Source organism: Miscanthus floridulus, chromosome 8, assembly GCF_019320115.1.
Source record: "Miscanthus floridulus cultivar M001 chromosome 8, ASM1932011v1, whole genome shotgun sequence".
Lineage (NCBI taxonomy): Eukaryota > Viridiplantae > Streptophyta > Magnoliopsida > Poales > Poaceae > Miscanthus > Miscanthus floridulus.
The window spans coordinates 194,519,119-194,538,664 of NC_089587.1; the positions used below are offsets into that span (position 1 = coordinate 194,519,119).

Here is a 19,546-nt window from a genome sequence, read left to right on the forward strand (position 1 = left end):
ACATTGCATAAAACCTCATACACTCCTTTTAAATGGTACTTAACCCTCAGTAGCTTCAACCATTGCGTAAAACCTCATACTGCTCAAGAGAGTTAACACTCCTATAGGACTCAAAGTTCCTATGGGCATGAAAGGAATCAACAATCTTTTTTCAATAAGCCTTTCTTGGCTGCTCGTTGCGAGTGACAGGATCTATGCTAATGTTGTCCCATTAAACACATAACCGAATTTCCTCCTAATGAGTGCAGTTGGTCGTCCTCTTGTATGACTTACACTACTAGCTCTTGTCATAGGTTGGGTACAATGGCATTGAAACTGGACACTGAAATTTGTCAGACATAATGTGTTTCCAAGAATCATCTCCAGAATACGTGATCTATACATGTGAGCATTGCTCAACTCATGGGTTGAATGTGAATTTCTCTAAGTGTTCACCAGCGGTGAGTTGAATTCTCCACCACGCACATCGATGTGTGCATTTGCAATACTAAAAAATGGTCTCCCAAGAATGAGAGACATTTTCATGTCGACCACCACATCGAGCACTACGAACTCGGCAGAGACGAAGCAATTCTTGATTCTCACAAGAATGTTCTCCACTATTTTCACCAAGTAGTGTGCCATTTGGCCGAGGCCGTAAGCACATGGGTGTATGAGACAAGGTTGTATAATTGAATTTATCAAATACTACCTTGGGCATGACAATGCCGCTTGCTCCAAGGTCACATAATACATGGTCGAAGTTTTGCGTCCTAATTGAGCATGTTATTGTGGAACACTGAAAAGATTTTTGGTTGGCTAGAGAGAGGTGAATAGTCTAGTTAAAATTCTATAAGCTCACAAACACAGACAAAAATGTTAGAACCAAAGGAGGCCCTAATAATTTTACTATATTTAGTGTTTTGTAATTCTAGGGTGATCAATACCTACAGAATTCTAGTCTAAAAGATGTAAACTATGCTTTGTCACTAGAGTTGAAAAGACTATAGCTCGGTTTGCTTCCTAGGGTGACGAGTACTAAATTCTCTACTCTAGGAATTGAAAGAACACAAAGTAAACTACAAGAGTAGAGTGATCAAGTGAGATACCACACAAAGGATGACACGATGATATATATATGTGGTTCATTAACTTGCTAGTTACTTAAATCCACGTTGAGACAAGCCCAAGGATCACTGCTCCTCTAGCAAGTATACAACCCGCAAGGTTGACTTTGACGTGAGCACTTGATCTTGAGATGGCTTGTTCACAAGGCGCTCTCCAAACCTCTTTTCCACTAGAGTGGTTCTTTGCCTCCTCCAACAGGGATAAACCCAACAACCCCACACAAAATCACCTTTGGAGTAGCCCATAATCTTCAATTGAGTGCTTTGACTGCTTGAAGTCATCTAGGTGATGACAACCACAGAGAGTAACGAGCAAATCTACAACCAACATGATCTCTAGTGCTACTCAAGCAATCTCTAAAAGCAAATACACTAAGATCACTACAAACTCTCCAAAGATGCGATCACAAGCTAGAAACTGAGAGTGGAGGGTTAACTTGAGCTCAAATATATGTGTATATTAGTCAAGGGTTCCAAATAGTCTGGCCAAGCCCAGCCAAGTCCTCTATTTATAGCCCCACATGCAAAATTAGACGTTGTACATTTACTATATTTTTTGGCCTCACTGGAGAGCTCCGATGCCTAACCGAAGAACAACACCAGAGCTTTACAAGCAATAACCAGCAGCTTAGAACTAGCCATTAAACTCCAATGACATCTCGAGAGAGCTTTGCCCAACGGTGTATAAAAAACCCTCTCTGAAGTTACTTTTCGGTGCACAACTGTGGTGCTGCACTGGAGAGTTCCGGTGCTCTCATTTGAAATTGTCGCCGCCTAATAGGCACTGTCTCAAAGCTCCGATGCTCATGTGGCACCGAAAGATAACGTGTACGTGCTCGACAATAGCCTAGCTGGAACACTGTTCCGAAGCTTCGGTGATCAGAATGACGGTGGTCATCGAAGAGCTCCGGTAAGTGTAAAAACACTCCGTCGAGCTCTTTTTTAGACCTTTTCAAATGGAGTTTGAATATTATCTACTAATATTATATTAGTGAAAACTTTGTGAAAAGTACTCCTGCAAAAAGGTTTTATTGAAAACATTCAAAAATCATATACCCTTTTTGGGTATGCCTTGCAAGCACTTTCATTTTTAACGTCTCATATTTTGTGAAGAAGCTCAAATCTTTTTTATTACTTCCATGGTCGTGCCTGAGCCACGTGGTATGGTAACACCCATACTATGACCACCACCTTTTAAGTCCAAGTTAGCATTTCACAAAATATTTTAAAAAGGTTTTCACTCAAACTTACATCACCACTCGATCCTAATGCATATCAAACATGCCCTAATGCGAACTAGGCTGGTTGGAAACGGTTTGAGCTAACACGGGGCTGGCAAAATTATCCATTAGGCCAACACCCCTGATATGAACTATACCCTTCCTTTTGTTAGCGTTAGCCTCTATTTTCTCGGAGTACAAGTACAAGTAACTTGCACCGAACTAGTCAAGCATAGCACATATTTTGAGTTTGCTTACTTCGGAGCACCATATTCTGAATTTACAGCATTTTTTATCATATTTCATTTTTCTTCAAAAAATGAAACCCAACAAGTGAACTTACATGCCAACCTACCCATAATTTAAGACGTGAGCGAAAGGCTTATTATTGACAATCAGAAAAGATGAAGTAAGCCAAAGGCTCATTCGAAAAAAAAAGAGTAAGCCAAAGGCTCGTTATTGACTTATCTGGCGCGGAAACACTGCATTTGCCAGCATTGTTTGAACAGGTAAAAAAAATACTCACGGTACCAATACCATGACACCCACAAAGTGAAAATGACAATTAGGCTAAAAGCGAAAGGTGGGGTTGAAGCTGACAGAGATGACTTATCTCCAGTCAGCTGATAGTGTTGCTCTCTGTAGCCCTGTAGGGCTTTCTCTTTCATGTACAATTTAGGCCTTTCGGGTAAATAAATTTGGCATACCAAGCTTCGCAGTACTGACAGTGTATGTTAGATGAAGATTCTGGTCTCTAGCAGGTGCACCAAGGAACAGTCAAACCCAATCCCCGAATAGTGTGAAACTCACTCACTATCTCCTATCTATACACAAACTACACTCCTGAATGGCAGTGACTATCTTACGTATTCAGATTCATGCTATACTCTTACAGGAAAACCAAAGTTTTGAAATGTTCTGATTTGACCTCCACGGCCTGCTGTGACAATTACTAGGCCCCAGGCCGACTGATTCAGAGCTTGATCTCCCTCGTTGGCATGGCAGGTAGTAGCCCTGAGATTCTGATTTGATGGTGTGATAAGTTCTTCAGGACAAGTCGGAGATGTCCGGTCACCATTATGATTCAAGTTGTTACTTGTGATATTTGTGCTCCGGTACTCAACATCTGGCATCTCCTGTTCCTTAGCAAGTTTGGTTTGCAGACCTTGCGGTGAATAGTCATTCTCAGACCCACGATCAAGCTCTTCTTGTTTCCTGGGGTTCATTAAAGAAGTCATTGTGGTGCTGGTAAAAGGCCAGGTAACAGCAACTGTCACACTCTCGCAGTGGAAGTGTTCATGGGTATTTGTAACAGAAACAATGCCCTTCTTTCTACTTGGTTTCAAACCATCATTGTTCCTCCAGACATATACATGGGAATCCTCACTTGCTGAGATAATATACCGCCCATTTCCAGTTAAACAAGCTGAGATTTGGCTGCTGGTGTTTCGGAATCCTGAAATATGGCAAGACATAAGAACTATGTAACTGGACCAAGCAGCAGAATAGAAGACGAAAATTAAGCAATGATTCCTTTTCTTAATAACAGACAGAGAGTGATATGCACAGGAAAACAAACAATGTGGCCGTTAGATCTATCAACAGGGACGAGCTATTTGAACATGTTAAGTGAACAATAGAGCCAATGATAGCAGAAAAGCGCAAGCTGACATGTTCCAGCACTGCGCTTGAAGGAAGAACAAGGCAGATACAATTGATCTTCAGTATTCACAGTCAAGTAGTCAACAATGATTGCACCATGTTCTGAAGTTCTGAACCAGTGTAAATTGTAAACTTAAGTGAAAAATAGTTGATAATAAATTTTTACCTTTAAACCTATGAACTAGCTCAAAACCATCAAGAACTCTGATTCGTGAATCTGCAGATGTGATTATGACCACTGAAGAATCCCCTGGGACAAACTGTTTAAGGAGCTATTATTCAGTTTAACAAACCAAAAATATCTTAACTCTGGTGCAGAATGATTCACATGACAACACAATGTTTAGTCAAAATAAGCACCTGAAATCCTGTTATTTTCTTCTGGCTAGATTTTCTTCTCTTGTTTTGCAGGTCGATCTGTGTTTTGTAGCAAAGCATGTCATCTAGCCAGGAGAAATGAAAAATATAAGGTTAGGCTTGCAAGACACCGAACAGGAGATAAGGTCTTTGAATGAGAGTTGAGAACAGAACTAAAATGCAAGCCGATGTACCAGATGTATCATACAGATGGCAACTGCCCTTGTGGGACCCAACCAGCGCGCCCTGAGACAACATCTTAAGGTATTAGGATGAACAACTAGCAGCTCCACTTGACCAAAATTAAGAAACTATGAAATAGATCAAATTCAAACCTTTCCATCTGGAGTATAGCAGGCAGCAGTAACCATTTCATGAAGATCGACCCAATCAACAATTTCACGCTTTGGAATACTCCAGATACGAACCTTTTCATCCAGGGAACCACTAATGAAGTATCTATCATCAACAGGATTGAACTGGATGCAAGTCACTGGATCAAAAAGAAATTATATTAGACGGACAATGCTGTTGCAGTGCTTAGACAGTGAGAGGGACGGGGTGGGGTGATTCTGAAGTGATGTTCGTACCATAGTCAGTGTGTGAGAAGGTTTTCAAACAATAAGTGCTTGACATGTGCCACAACCGTACTGTTTTATCCATTGATGATGAAAGCAAATACTGCAGGAACTAAAAGATGGATATAAGGGATGCTGAACTAGCAGGAAACTACAATGAATTCATAATAATTATACTTCAAATTCAACATGCTGTAGAAATGGATATGTCTTTACTAACAGCAGCAAGTATCCCAAGAGACGAGCAAGACAAGTGCCTAGCAAAAAAAAAAAAAAAATCTGTGCATGGTGTCTGGCTGTCCGCATATGCTTTCAGTGTATTTGAGGACAGAGTAGCTTGACTAGTTATGAGCACTGATTCCTAAATAAATACCAATGGAATAGTTAATTTGCACTTTTAAAACCAAGATTTATCCATTTAAAACAAGACAAATCTCATTTCATCTTAGTGATATAGAATACCTAATTCATGATTTTGTCAAAGTATTTGCTATCCATAAACTATTCAAAAAAAAGGTCTGACAGAGGCAAACCTACACTACATCAAAGTTAACTTATTCTATTTAACTTCTCTAACTTTGGCCAAGTTTATAGACAAATATATTAACATCTACAATGCCAAATAAAAGCATTGTCAAGACATATTTGATGTTGGATTTAATGAAACTAATATGATGCTGTAGATGTTGGCTCATTTTTCTATGAACTTGGTCAAAATTAGAGAATTTTGGTTTAGGTCAAAGCTAAAACAGTGTACATTTTGGAACAGAGGAAGTAAATTACAACTCTCTTGACAAGCTTAATACCTTCTTTGATCTGATGCAGAGAAAGAATGAATATCGATTAACAAAATCGGAACCTTATGGGTAAAAAACACAGGGAAAAAAAAGAAAAACTTTCAATTCCAGTTCAGTATCATGAAACTGGTTAGCTGACATTCAAATGTAGGACTCAAATATCTACATTTTGAAAGCACACAACAATATCATCCAGATCATAGACAATAGGTTCTCCAAATGCCAATAAGTTAAGAAAGAACTGTGTTGTAGGTCTCTGAACTTGTGCGGTAGCGGTAGTCACCTAGCCGGCTAGCCGGCTAGCCAGACAAACTTGCAAATTACTTTCTCATCTCCTTCAACTGGCACAGTTGTCACACCTAGCCCCTAAACTTGCACAGTTGTCTGATTTAACCCCCTAAACTTTGCTCCTGTTCAGGGGTTTTGGTGAGACCCATGCAAGTTCAAGGGGCTCTAAAAGTTTGAGGAGTTAGTTGAGACGACCAGGCAAGTTTAGGAGCCTGCAGTGTAATTCCTGCTTAGTTTTTATGTGCTGAACTTTCTAGATGCACTGAGACGGAAATTAAAACCATAGTAAAATGGCAATGTATAAGCGTGTAGAGACCATGTCTTAGTTACATGTAGAGAGCACCTGGGTCTTATGCACATGGTAAAAGCTTGGGTACACTTGGGAGCAATAAAGTCAATTTATCTATCGCAAAAACGAAAATGCATAAATGGCAGCTGGTCAAGTTTTCCTTTCCAGACAGTGCACCAGTTGCAATATGCCAGATCTGGATGCCAAGTTATGTACGCCCAAACCAAACAATAAATAAGTTGAGCTGGTGTGTGATCACGATGTTTCTAATATGACGATTGTTATTACACAGCTTTTGTGTTCTTAATGAGTTATGTTCGGATCTAATTTCCGTGACTGATATCCTACTTTCAGGTATTCCACATTCTATTGTAGCCTGAACTTTGCACTTACACTGAAAATTAATATTTACACATTAGAATTGAAGATAAATTAGAAATGTGTGTACATTACCTGAGATTTGGACCAGCTGAGATCAAGCACATCCTCTGAATGCCCTGCAAAGGTTATCACAGGCTTCTCGGACAGTGCAAACACATACTCAGGCACCATCAACCTGTCTGAGCTCACTGATCCCCCACTGTGCAGTACCTTTGATCGCAGCTTCTTCTCCCAATGGCTCCCACTTGGAGCAGCTGATGCCACCATCGTCCCTGATGACTCATTGCACACCATAGCAACAAGCGGATTGCACACCCCGTTCTCCTTCACCTCCCTCTCCTTCCCTGCCCTCTCGAACTCCAACACTTCCCAAACATGAATTATGCAATCCTCCCCGGCACTCGCAAGGTAACGGCCATCAGGACTAAATTTGATGCTCCAGATGGAACCACTGTGTGCCTGTATCTGCTGCGTCATAAACAGGCCACTGAGCTCCTTATGTGACTTCCCGTACTGCCGCACCTTGACTCGGGCAGGGCCATGGCGTGGAACACTGTCCTGGCTGTCATCCGTCGCGGAGCTGGAGTGGTGGCCGCCTTTGTCTGAAGACGTGTCCTTCTCGTCGCTGCTGCGGCGGTCACGGGAGTGGGTGACCAAGGAGCCAGCTGCGCAGCGGATGCTGCGGAGCCAGCCGCTACGCCGCTTGTAGCGCGCCCCACCGTTGCTGGAACCTGAGCTCGATCTCTCGATCGGCGTGGAGGCGCCACTTTGGGAATTTGAGGTGCAGTTGGAGTTGGGAGTACTGAAAGCTTGTCGGCGCATAAGCTCCTGAACAATAGGTGAGCGGGCCAGCTCCTCAACGGTAAGGTGGCGCCCCGTGCCGACCTCACGGAGACCGAATTCTTCCCTCACCACGTACTCTCTGCCGTCGTCAAGGTTCCTGATCAAGCACCTGGGGTCCTCGTCGGCAGCATCGGAGCCGTCGGACGAGGACCGCAGACGGCCGCCCCCGAGTGGCGGCTTCCCGGCGGAGCCCAGGGCGGCCCCGCCTGATCTGGACCGCGAGACGGGGGAGGCCGGGGGCGGGCCCGCGGCGTCTTCGGAGGCGGACCGGCCCGTCTCAAACCCGGCGAGCCCCATCAGCCCAAGCAGCCGCCGGCGCCGCTCCTGGACGGGCGCCGGCTGGTAGGTCCACAGGTCGAGCGCCGCTGCCGCGGCTGTGGCCGCGGCCGGCGCATCGCAGCCGCGGCGGCGGCGCGGGCGGTCGGCGCCGTCGTCGTCCGAGGCGGAGGTGGAGGAGCCCGAGGAGGAGAAGATGCGGTCGAGCGACTCGTAGAACAGGTCCTCCTCCTCCTCCTCCTCCTCTTCCTCCCCGCGCTCCACCTCCTCCTCCACGCTCATCGCGCCGCCAGCATTGGCCGTGGACGCGGCCGTCGCGGGGAGGCGAGGTGCGCGCGGCGTGTTCGGCGAATTGCGCGAGAGGGACAAAGATGATGATGAGACGGAGGAGGGAGGGAGGGAGGTCAGAGGTCGTAGCAGCAAGTGGGAGCGTTAGATGAGATCCGCCACGCCCAGTCGCCCACGCCCCAGCGCCCGCGAGCGACCCCGTTGCTTCCTCTGATCTCACCGCCCGCCCAGCGCAGCGCCGCCCCCTGCGTCTTACTTAAGGGTGGTTGGTGCTCGGCTGCTCGCGTCGCCGTCGTCTGTTGTCGCGGTAATTGCTTGCTTCTTGTCCGCCCGGGGTGGCGGGCTTTGCCGGCGCTGTTATTACTGCTCGCTGTCCTAAACTGGAGAAGGTAAAGCGGAAGCGGTGAAATCGGGTGTACGTGGGACCACGGTGTCAGTGGGTAGCACCGGAGTAATTTCCATTTCCGCGTGACGGCTCATGCGGTCATGCCGTCTGGGCCTTTCGGGGGTGCCACGGGGCGGCGTTTCAATTGGTGTGCCGCGTAACTGCGGGCTGTGTAACGACGACATGGCAGTTTGGGCGATCTGTAGAGGTTGGGTGACGACGGCTCCCGCCCGGGCGTCCGATATGTCCCGTGTTTCTCCCGTTTCAGGGCCTGTATGGCGTGGCTTTGGCTTTTTTAAAAATAGCTCCGGTTCTGACTTATTTAAAGAAACAGCTTCTCTGGAGGAGCTGGAGCTGTTCTGAAAAACATTTAGTAAAACGGCTTCTTCGCACTAGACGACGTGAACTCACAGTAAGGAGCCGCGCGAAGCTTGTTTTTTAGGCTTTTCCTGCACAGGCAAAAAATAGCTCCGGCTCTTGACCGGCTCTTCATGCAGAGCTCTTTCCAAAACAGGCGTTTGACACAGCTCCTACAAGAGCCCTGTCAAAGAGGCTCTTAGTGTCGACAGTGAGGCTCCCTTTGCGACAATGGAAAGTATAGGATTTTTTTTAGAAAAGCTTAATCCTATAGAGAAAAGTTTAATCCTATTGAGAAATTTCTACAATGTCCCTTTTGGAACATAATATTAAACCAAAATTATTTTGGATATTTACGGGATGGATAAAACCATCGGAATTTTGAAGAAAAACTACCATTTGGTTGGATCTCATAGAGACTTTTTTTTACGTCTCTTTTGTACTCTGTGTTGTATATAAAGGTCACAACAAAAACTTTTCTAGATTTTAAATTTTGTAGGATTATTACAACTTCCGTGCAACTTCAATTCTACATTTTTTTGTTCCTACGTTTTGAAAATCTTGTGTTCCAGAGGGATCCCAAATAACTGTGGCAGGACACATAAGGGTAAGTACAACGCGTCTGTAGGAGCCGTCTCCATGAGGCAAGATTTGCAGAAAGCACCCTCCTAGGCAATAGACAGGCCGAGGCCGTCGTCTCACGAGACGACGGGGTGGGCTCGTGCTCCAAGGCGAACGCGATGACGGGGAGCTGCATTGTACGGGCGTCGTCTCCAGGCTACGCGCGCGCGGGATCTAGCTGCAGCCCATGCGGATGGCTGTTCTATGGCGCCAAAATCCATTTCCGTCTGCATCTCTTCTCCCTGGCAAGTCGAGTGCGGTGGCGATGGCTAGGAAGAGCAAGGGCGCAGCGGCGACGGCGAGGGTAAATCTGCAGCGGTGGTAGCAGCTTCCTCCATGAGTGCCCGAGAACCCGCGGGATCGGATCTCGTCCAGCGGAAACCGCAAAGAGCAACGATTCTGGGTCTGGCGTCAACGCCGGCATGGGCGTGGAGTTTCTCGCCGCCGGACCTGCTGCTACCCATACCCATCCACCAGGTGTGGTCAGCGTAAGCGGTGCCGTGAAATCTCCGACACAGGGCAGCAAGAAGAAAGAGGATTTCTACTGGCCGGAGGATTTCGTGCTTGGGGACGTTGTGTGGGTGAGGTCCGGGAAACGCCAGTGATTATTATATTGATCCGCTGCTGCACTGTATTTAGAGAGTAACATTCAGAGGTTCTAAAATAAATATTGTATTCATGTTTATCTAATTTATTTTTGATCCATTTCTATCAAATAGCAACACAATGGTATACAAAATATTGTTCACGGTTGATCTAGCTACATGCAAAGCATTAAACAGCTTGCAGACGATGCAACAGACTCTCCATTGTACTACCTGTCTTTTTAGCTGTCTGTTTGCTAGATTCGAGGGTGTTGCAGATGACCCCCGTCTGTGGGTTGTACATGCCCTAAAGATATCGAGCTAGGCTCAGCATGGATATTTTGGGGAAGCGGGCTTTTATAGATAAGAAAATACAATAGTATGACTTCCTCCATTCCAAATCCTAAGACGTTTTGGATTTATATATATAGTTTTGCTACACACTTAGATATACAATATGTCTAGATAAATAGAAAACAATGTATCTAGAAAAAAAGTTAAAATGTCTTCGATTCATATAATGTAAGGAGTAATATATAATTCAGCATCAAAACATTAACGGAAAAAGGTTGGCGCCTAACTTAACTGTTTTTTCCTAAAAAAACAGCTGCTCGTTTAAATCAGTGGATTAGTTGAGTTAGTAGCATTGTAAAGGTAGAAGCGAGGGTATAAGGTGAGTGAACATATTCCGGCTATTAGTAGAAGGTGGACGCACGATTCTACGTTTATCAGTGGTTTTTTACTCGATTAAATCAATCACCTCAGGAATGTCCCTGTCATTAATCACCTTATTAGTAGTACGGCAAACCAGATGGACGACAACTCGACGAGTGGCAACACGAGAGGTATGCGATGTTGGGCTTGTGAAAAGAAATGAGTGCACAAACGAGAGCCATGATGTTAACGACGTGGCACCGCCGCTAAAATGTTTCTATGGCCTTGTTTAGATTAAGGTTAGAAATCAGTATTTGACACTGTAGCATTTTCGTTTGTATTTGACAATTATTATTCAATCATAGCCTAACTAGGCTCAAAAGATTCGTCTCGTAATTTACAATCAAACTGTGTAATTCCAATTTACACCCTCCAACTTGCAGCAAAGTTCGGATTTCAACCTCGAACTTCAAAACCGGACAACTTTGGCCCTCCAACTCTCGAAAAAGTTCAACTTTCAACCTTCTGCACGGTTTTGCGGATGAACAGTAACTTTTGATGTTTTTGGGAGCGCCGAAATTTATATTATTTTTTCGAGCATCTTAACGTCCTCAAATGAAAAAACTAAAAACTACAAAGTTGTAGATCTCATCGAGGTCTACAATTTATATATAAAAATTATCTTCATCCGACATCGTATTGAAGGGTTTTCTATTTTTTGAAATTTGAGTCTCATCACGCGATAAAATATGGTGCTGAAATTTTATATTATTTTTTCGAGCATCTTACTGTCCTCAAATGGAAAAACTCAAAACTACAAAGTTGTAGATCTCATCGAGGTCTACAATTTACATATAAAAATTATCTTCATCCGACATCGTATTGAAGGGTTTTCTATTTTTTGAAATTTGAGTCTCATCATGCGACAAAATTGTTTCACGCGTGATGAGACTCAAATTTCAAAAAATAGAAAACCTTTCAATACGATGTCGGATAAAGATAATTTTTATATATAAATTGTAGACCTCGATGAGATCTAAAACTTTGTAGTTTTGAGTTTTTTCATTTGATGACAGTAAGATGCTCGAAAAAATAATATAAAATTTCAGCACCATATTTTATCGCGTGATGAGACTCAAATTTGAAAAAATAGAAAACCCTTCAATACGATGTCGGATGAAGATAATTTATATATATAAATTGTAGACCTCGATGAGATCTACAACTTTGTAGTTTTGAGTTTTTTCATTTGAGGACGTTAAGATGCTCAAAGAAATAATATAAAATTTCGGCGCTCTCGAAAATATCAAAAGTTACTGTTCACCCGCAAAACCGCCCAGAAAGTTGAAAGTTGAACTTTTTCGAGAGTTTGAGGGCCAAAGTTGTCCGGTTTTGAAGTTCGAGGTTGAAATCTGAACTTTGCTGTAAGTTGGAGGGTGTAAATTGGACTTACTCCATGCATATGTCCAAAGATTTAATGTGATGGAGAGAGAGTGAAAAAACTTACAATCTAAACAAGGCCTATGATAAGATTATATTTCAAGCGCCCCTGACGTGACTGAGCACATTCTAATACACACAGCAAAGCAAAAGACTCGCCGAGCAATCCGTTTATACAGAGTGAATTCTGCATAAGCCACCACCGAGGACCACCATGCATAACTTCGTTATTGCCAACGCCGGAAAAACCCTGAGATCTAGATCAACAGGAAAGGAAGCGGCAAGCAAACAGAGGGAGATGCTATCCGTGCTCCACCGGGGCACGTAAAGAGAACACCGCACCATACGTACGCCCACAGGCCACATGCACGACAGACGCGCGTACAGGACCACAGCAGGGGGGGAAACCCCTTGGATCGATCGGGGGAACCCATCCATCCATCCATCATCACATCAGTAGCATGTCCGACTCCCCTCCGCTCCGCAACGGCGCCGACGCCGACGCCGACGCCGGCTCCAGACCCAAGGGCACCCATATGCATGCGGCCCCGCGCGACGAAACAACGCGCAGACACGCGGGCAACACACGCGCCGCGGCGTCAGCAGCCCCGGTCACCACTGACGTCGTGCGTGCCTGCGCCCACACTGGATGGACGGACCACCGCTGCGCAGCGTGTTCACCCCCTCACCGCGAACTGCGCGGGTGCGGTGTCGATCGGCGAACGTTTTGTGCTGTAAGCAGAGCATCAGCCGGGCAATGTCACGGGGGACGGGACGACGCCTAAAGTTTTGGCCGTAGAAAGCCCGGCCGGGGATCATCGATCGATCCCAATAGTGGCTAGGCGATTGATCGGCGGATGGATCGGAGGGTTCGGATGCATGGCATATGGACCACCGGCCACGGGCCCCGGGGTCCCCGGCCATTACGCGCCCCTGTCGGAGCTCGCGTGGGCAACTGGGCTGGGCGATCTCCCAAGACGCGAAGATGCCTGCCTCGCCGGAGCCGGTAGCCTTTGGACGGGGGCTCGCTCGATCACACCGTGTATGGTAGTACACCGTGCGCGCGCGCGATGACGTGAGATCTGCCAGCTGCCAGCCGCCAGCCCAAGAGACCGCGAGCCGTGGCGGATCCCGTACCCATACATACGCCGTACCCCGTACGTGAGTGGCAACCGACCGATAGGCGATAGTAGGGGGGTGAAATGTCCTGAGCTGACGGTACCATGCCACAGGCAGCACAGCACGGCGGGACGAAAGAATGGAGCATGGCGGCCAGTGAAAAGATCCGGCAGGGCACAGAGCGCCGTATCAGCTTTTGTTACCGGTGCATGTGAATCTCAGACCAGAAAAAAAAAGCATCAAATTGCACACATGCATGTAGGATAATGTTGAATACTACTAGATTAGTGCTAATTGACGCAGTACTAGGACGAAAACGAGCGTTGTCTGAATCTGCCAGGGAAACTGAATCTATCCCTGTGCATATGTATGCGCATCGCACCACTTTGATACAACCTTATTTTAAAAAAATCCCAATAGTGAGCCTAGGCTTACCCTGGGCCACCTGAAACTAGGTGTCGACGGGGAACCCTACGGACCCCCCATGGACCATACTGTAGGGAGGTAGACCTTGGTAACAAGGCCTACAGCCCAATCGTCAAGAAGAACGCGGAGCAAAGCAACGTGCAAAACCGAAACTCCAAAGCAAACTATACAAGGAAAGGCGTCCGAAACGTAGCTTAGGACTCTGACCTTGTATCCGAATAGGACACAAACAACGCCTCTCAGCACCTGGACTATAAAGGGCTGGTGAGGGTACCCATTGTAAGAGGAGAACACATACCCGATACTCAAAGCAATACAACGCAAACAGGCTAACGCCAAAACTGGACGTAAGGTTATTACTCGACCAAGTCGAGGGCCTGAACCAGTATAAATCGTGAGTCTCTTTGCGTAACCGCCGAATTCCACTATTCGCCGAAGCCCGAACAACTGTCCTGGGTACCCCCGTGGCAGGCTATCGGTGGTAAAACATCGACAGCTGGCGCGCCAGGCAGGGGCTTTCGACGAATTTTTTCTCGAGAGTTCGGCGGACCTCAACCTCAAGATGACCTTTTCGGCGGGAACAACCTTTGTCTTCGGATCCTGGATCTGCAAGGCTGACGGCGACGGCAAGCTTCGTACCCATCTCTGAGAAGAAAAAGAATTCGATGACGAAGTTCAATACAAACTCGCCGAGAAGATGACGAAACTCTCAACTTCGGATACAACTCGGAATAAGGAAGAAAGCGGATACGAAACCGACTCTGAAAAAGAGATGCAACCCGATTCCAAGACAATCTTCACGGCACAAGAGCCAAGCCTAATTGGACACGGAGACACAACAACGATCGCGAAGGGATACGACCCGTACAACTTAAAGAAGAGCTTGGGAACTTACGGACTGCGCAACGCGGCATCAGTCTATCAACACTTTACCCAAAACAAGAACTCAGCAAGAAGAATACTCCTAGAGGGAGCACAAGAAGGGATGATCATGACAGTGACCCCGCAAGATTGTGTGGTGCATTGGCCAGGTTCTTTCACTTTAAGCAAAGTCCATACTGGCACGCGCGTTGAAGAACTACCTTATCAAGAGGGAAAAGAACTCGGATCCATTTCAGAAGCTATAGACAGCTCAACCAAACGAAGGATGGAATACCGTACAAGAAGAGCTCGGAAGAGGTATACTGTATACATGGCGGAGCAGTTAGAACAACCTTTGGAACCACCACAGATACCAGATATAAAATCTTCAGACGAATCAGAAGGCAACATCTCGCCAGATGAGAAAAGCGACAGCAACGAAAATGATGAGCAAAGACTAGCAAGGCTAAAGAAAAACAAATTGAAAGCTGGAAGGAGGAACCGGGCTAAACAAAGGAAGCAAGTCTGGAATAAATACAAAGCGGAGCTAACGGAATACAATAGAAAGAAGGCGAAAAAAGAAGCCACAAAAAATACAAAAAAGGAAAAAATTGAAGAATTAACAAAGGAGTTGTACACCCTCACGAATAACGGGAAAGCAAAGGAAGACCAGAAGAAAGAAGTCGGGGGATCAGAAAAACAACCCGACGAAGAAATTCCACAGGAGCCACAAAGGGAGCAGCCACCCAAAAAATCGAATTTTCAAAGGATAGGACCAGTAGAAAGTGCTGATATCAATTTAAGGAAGGAACACTACTCAAAGCAACAAGAAAGAGACAAACCAGAATTGAACCAACGCTACCAAGAAATATCAAGAAGATTTGACAAAGAAGATGACTACGGAGAGTCTGAGTTAAAAGAAGACATGTCTTATTACAGAAGGGCAAGATCGCCAGATTATGGAAGAACGGAACCATACGACAGATTCCCTTGTTGAAGGGTCGAGATGGCGGACTAGAGGGGGGGGTGAATAGTCTTTTCTAAAATTAATCGCGTCGGCTAACCGATATAAATGCGGAATAAAAACAATCGGTCTAGCCAAGACTACACCCCTCTATATATGTTTCATAGCACCTTGCAAAGATACTAATTATGCAACTAAGGTGCCGAGCTAGCTAGAGCTCTCCTAAACAATTCTAGGAGCAAGGTCACACAAACCTATGCCACTAGTACTTTAAGCAACAAGGGAGCTCCTACACATGCTAGTAAGCAAAAGCACAAAGCCAACTAAGCTCACTAGCAAAGCTCAATAACAAGGCAACCAATGCCTAATTAGAGAGCGCAAATACTTAGCTACACAAACTAAGCAATGTGACTAACAAGGTTACTAAAACCAAATTAGCCACTCAGGGGAGCTACTTCTATGCTACACAAGCTAGAAGGTAACTAGTGAGCTACACAAGCTAACTAATTACAAGAGCAACTACACAAGCACAAAGTATGTGAAAGTAATCACAAGCTTGTGTAAGGGGGTTGCAAACCAATGGGAAGAACAAAGTTGACACGATGATTTTTCTCCCGAGGTTCACGTGTTTGCCAACACGCTAGTCCCCGTTGAGACAAGCTTCAAGGTTGCCGCCGGTCCTCTTGCTAGTGGTGACTCACAAGTCACACTCTCCCACGTGGAGTGCTTACCACAAGCTCTAGCACTTGACCCGGCCGGACCACTTGTCGCCCTTCGCGTCTCGCTTTACTAGAGTTGCTCTTCGCGGCTCCCGTGGGGCGAGCACAATGCCCCTCACAAAGCTCTTCTCCGGAGCACCGCACAAGCTTCTTGCAGGCTTCGACGGAGACCACCACCAAGCCGTCTAGGAGGTGGCAACCTCCAAGAGTAACAAGCACCACCGGCTCGCAACTCGATCACCTAGTGCCACTCGATGCAACCTCACGATGCAATAGCACTAGAATCGCTCACTCACACAATCGAATGATCACTATCAAGTATATGTGTGATGGAGGGCTCCCAAGCACTCACAAGCATGGACACTAAGTCCCTTGAGGTGCTCAGCACCAGCCATGGCCGAGGGCTACTTCTATTTATAGCCCCAAGGGCTAAACTAGCCGTTACCCCTTCACTGGGCAACGGTCGGGACGACCGGACGCTCCGGTCGTGTTGACCGGACGCTGGACCTCAGCGTCCGGTCGCCCGCAGACGACCACGTGTCCCGATTCCAACGGTCACTTGACCTGACCGGACGCAGCAGTTTCAACTGACCGGACGCTGGACCTCAGCGTCCGGTCGTTTCTAGTAAGCTCCCGAGCATGACCGGACGCGTCCGGTCGAACGCGATCGGACGCAGCACCAGCGTCCGGTCACTCTCCAGCTTCTGCGTCATCGTACGTCAGCGCGATCGGACGCAGCCTGCCAGTGTCCGGTGCATTCAGATCCAGCGTCCGGTGCTTAACCCTAAGCACTGTGCCGACCGACAGCCTAACCGGACGCACTACTTCAACGTCCGGTCGTTTCGGACTCAGCGTCCGGTCACTGTTAAACAGTTAGACCGAATCCCTTTCTCCTCTAACTTCTTCACCCTTGCTCCAATATGCCAACCACCAAGAGTTTGCATCCGGCGCAATAGAAAATAGACATTCCATTTTCCCGAAAGTGCCGAATCCCGCCGAGCTTGCAAACAAGTTTACACCATCAAACACCACCTCCTTTGTAAATGTGCCAACACCACCAAGTGTACACCATCATGTGTATGTGTGTTAGCATTTTCACAATCATTTCCCAAAGGATGTTAGCCACTCAACTTGCCACGCCACTCGATCCTAGCGACAATGCAAAGTTAGATCACTCGAGTGGCACTAGATGACCGATATGCAAACAAGTTTGCCCCTCTTGATAGTACGGCCATCTATCCTAAACCCAGTCATAAATTTCTCTACACACCTATGACCGGTGAAATGAAATGCCCTAGGTTATACATTTGCCTTGCGCATTCCATTCCATCTCCTTCAATGTCGATGCAACACATGCACCAACACGATCAACAATGATATGATCCACTTCATATCATCACATGATCATATTGGTTCATCGATCTTGACTCTACTTGCTCTTAACCGTTGCCATCGTCCATCGGCGCCAAGTCTTGCTCAAGCTTCACCGCCACGCGGTCCATCACTCCAAAGCCTTCGACTTGCCCTTCACGCTTGCAACCGGTCCATCAAGCCAAGTCTTGTCTTGATCTTCTCCACCTTGATCACATGACTCAATGTCATGTTTCATGTGCAATAAGCTCCTTCATCATCACATGTGTGAGCTTTGCAACATCTCCAAGCCATTTTCACCTTCATGGCATATGTTGCTCACACACATGTACCTGTGGACTAATCACCTGTGTATCTCAAATAAACACAATTAGTCCACCTAGGTTGTCACTCAATTACCAAAACCAAGCAAGGACCTTTCACTTGTTTCGCAGGAAGACTACAAACTTTAAAGCTACCGCACAAGTTTAAACCAGCAAATCATTCCAAGTATGATGGCAAAGTCGAACCAAGACAATGGCTAAGGGTTTACTCCCAATCTATTGAATTAGCTGGAGGAGACGACGACATCAATGCTCTATTCTTCCCAATGGCCCTCGAAGCAATGCCGCTACAATGGTTTGACAAATTGAGGCCAAGATCAATCAGGTATTAGGAAGACTTGCAAGAAGCTTTCTGCAACAACTTCGCAGGCATTATTACCCATCCAATGACTGCAGCCGAATTGAAAGGAGTAAAGCAAAGGAGAGGAGAAAATCTAAGGGAATACTATAGAAGATTTGGAGAATTCAGGGCTCAAGTCCACGACATTACTGATAGGGAGGTGATAGAGGCCTTTGCAGAAGGAATCTGGGCAAACTAGCAATACAAGGACTATTTCAATGAGAACCCAAGAACAAATGAAGACTTCAAGAGGGTTGTTGAGAAGCTAATTTCGTCAGAAGAAAGAACTCGGCACAGATTTGCTAGGGACAACCCAGAAAATAGAAGACCTGATTATAGACAGCAAGACAAAAGACCAAGGCAGGACAATATGGTGGCAACCACAGACAACAAAAGAAGATACAATGACAACGGCAATGATAGCAATGGTAGCAATCACAATGGCAACTACAACAATAGCAACAACCGTAACAACAGCGGTTACAACAGTAATAGCAACTATCAGAGTAACAACTACCGAGGAAGAGCGCCAAAAAACATAGAAAACATGCCGTGTCATATACACCCAGGGGCCAGACACAAGTTAGTTGAATGCAGCACTTTTCAGCGGCAATTCATGAAGAGAGAAAACAGGAATCAAAACAACTCGGAGCCAAAGCAAGAAGAATCCAAGAAGGAGGAAAAGAGAGCTGAAGGAGATTATCAAGAACCCCAATGCCAATTAGCAGTGATATTTTTAGGTGTTCCTAACACACGAAGCAAAAGACAAGAGAAACTAGCTCACAGAGCCATCATGGCAGCTGAACCAGCCATCCCAAGATATCTAGATTGGTCAGAGTACCCCATCCACTTCACAAGAGAAGACCAATGGACCAGTGCAGCAAACGCAGGATGCTACCCGCTGGTACTGGGCCCGACTATCGTAGGAGTAGCAGTAACTAAAGTACTCATCGATGGAGGAGACGGGCTTAACATAATTTTCGCAGATACTCTCAAAAGGATGAATCTAGATTGTGAAGGTCTAATGACACCCACAAGCACACCATTCTACGGAATAGTACCTGACAGAGCAGCTATGCCCCTCGGACAGATAACCCTACCCGTCACCTTTGGCACACCAGACAAATACCGGATGGAATTCATCAAATTCGAAGTTGCAGACTTTGAATCATGCTACCACGCAATACTTGGGAGACCAGCTTTAACAAAATACATGGCAGTACCACATTATCCATACCTACTGCTCAAGATGCCAACAACAAAGGGCGTATTATCATTGAAAGGAGATCTAAAGAAA

The 19,546-nt window shown here is 45.9% G+C and overlaps 1 protein-coding gene across 2 annotated transcripts; it reads right to left on the minus strand.

Annotated features, from left to right (window-relative positions):
* Positions 1-2,910: 2,910 nt before the first annotated feature.
* LOC136477828 (uncharacterized) lies at positions 2,911-8,339 on the minus strand. 2 transcript variants are annotated; one of them, XM_066476087.1, is made up of 7 exons: positions 6,751-8,339; positions 4,936-5,035; positions 4,681-4,838; positions 4,540-4,591; positions 4,349-4,431; positions 4,155-4,248; positions 2,911-3,782 (listed from the first exon to the last, which is right to left on the minus strand). In XM_066476087.1, exons 1-7 carry the CDS (start codon positions 8,077-8,079, stop codon positions 3,208-3,210), a joined length of 2,391 nt encoding a protein of 796 aa, XP_066332184.1. In that variant the 5' UTR covers positions 8,080-8,339; the 3' UTR covers positions 2,911-3,207. The 2 variants fall into 2 exon arrangements, with proteins under 2 accessions (XP_066332184.1, XP_066332185.1); XM_066476088.1 differs by having other exon boundaries at positions 4,936-5,026; positions 6,751-8,330.
* Between the last annotated feature and the right edge of the window lie 11,207 nt (positions 8,340-19,546).

Coding starts and splice junctions, on each gene's coding strand:
- LOC136477828 (XM_066476087.1), bottom strand. CDS start 8,079: ATGAGCGTGGAGGAGGAGGTGGAGCGCGGGGAGGAAGAGGAGGAGGAG. Junction 4,592..4,680: donor GCTATACTCCAGATGGAAAG/GTTTGAATTTGA, acceptor ATGTTGTCTCAG/GGCGCGCTGGTTGGGTCCCA. Junction 3,783..4,154: donor GCTAGTTCATAGGTTTAAAG/GTAAAAATTTAT, acceptor GCCATATTTCAG/GATTCCGAAACACCAGCAGC.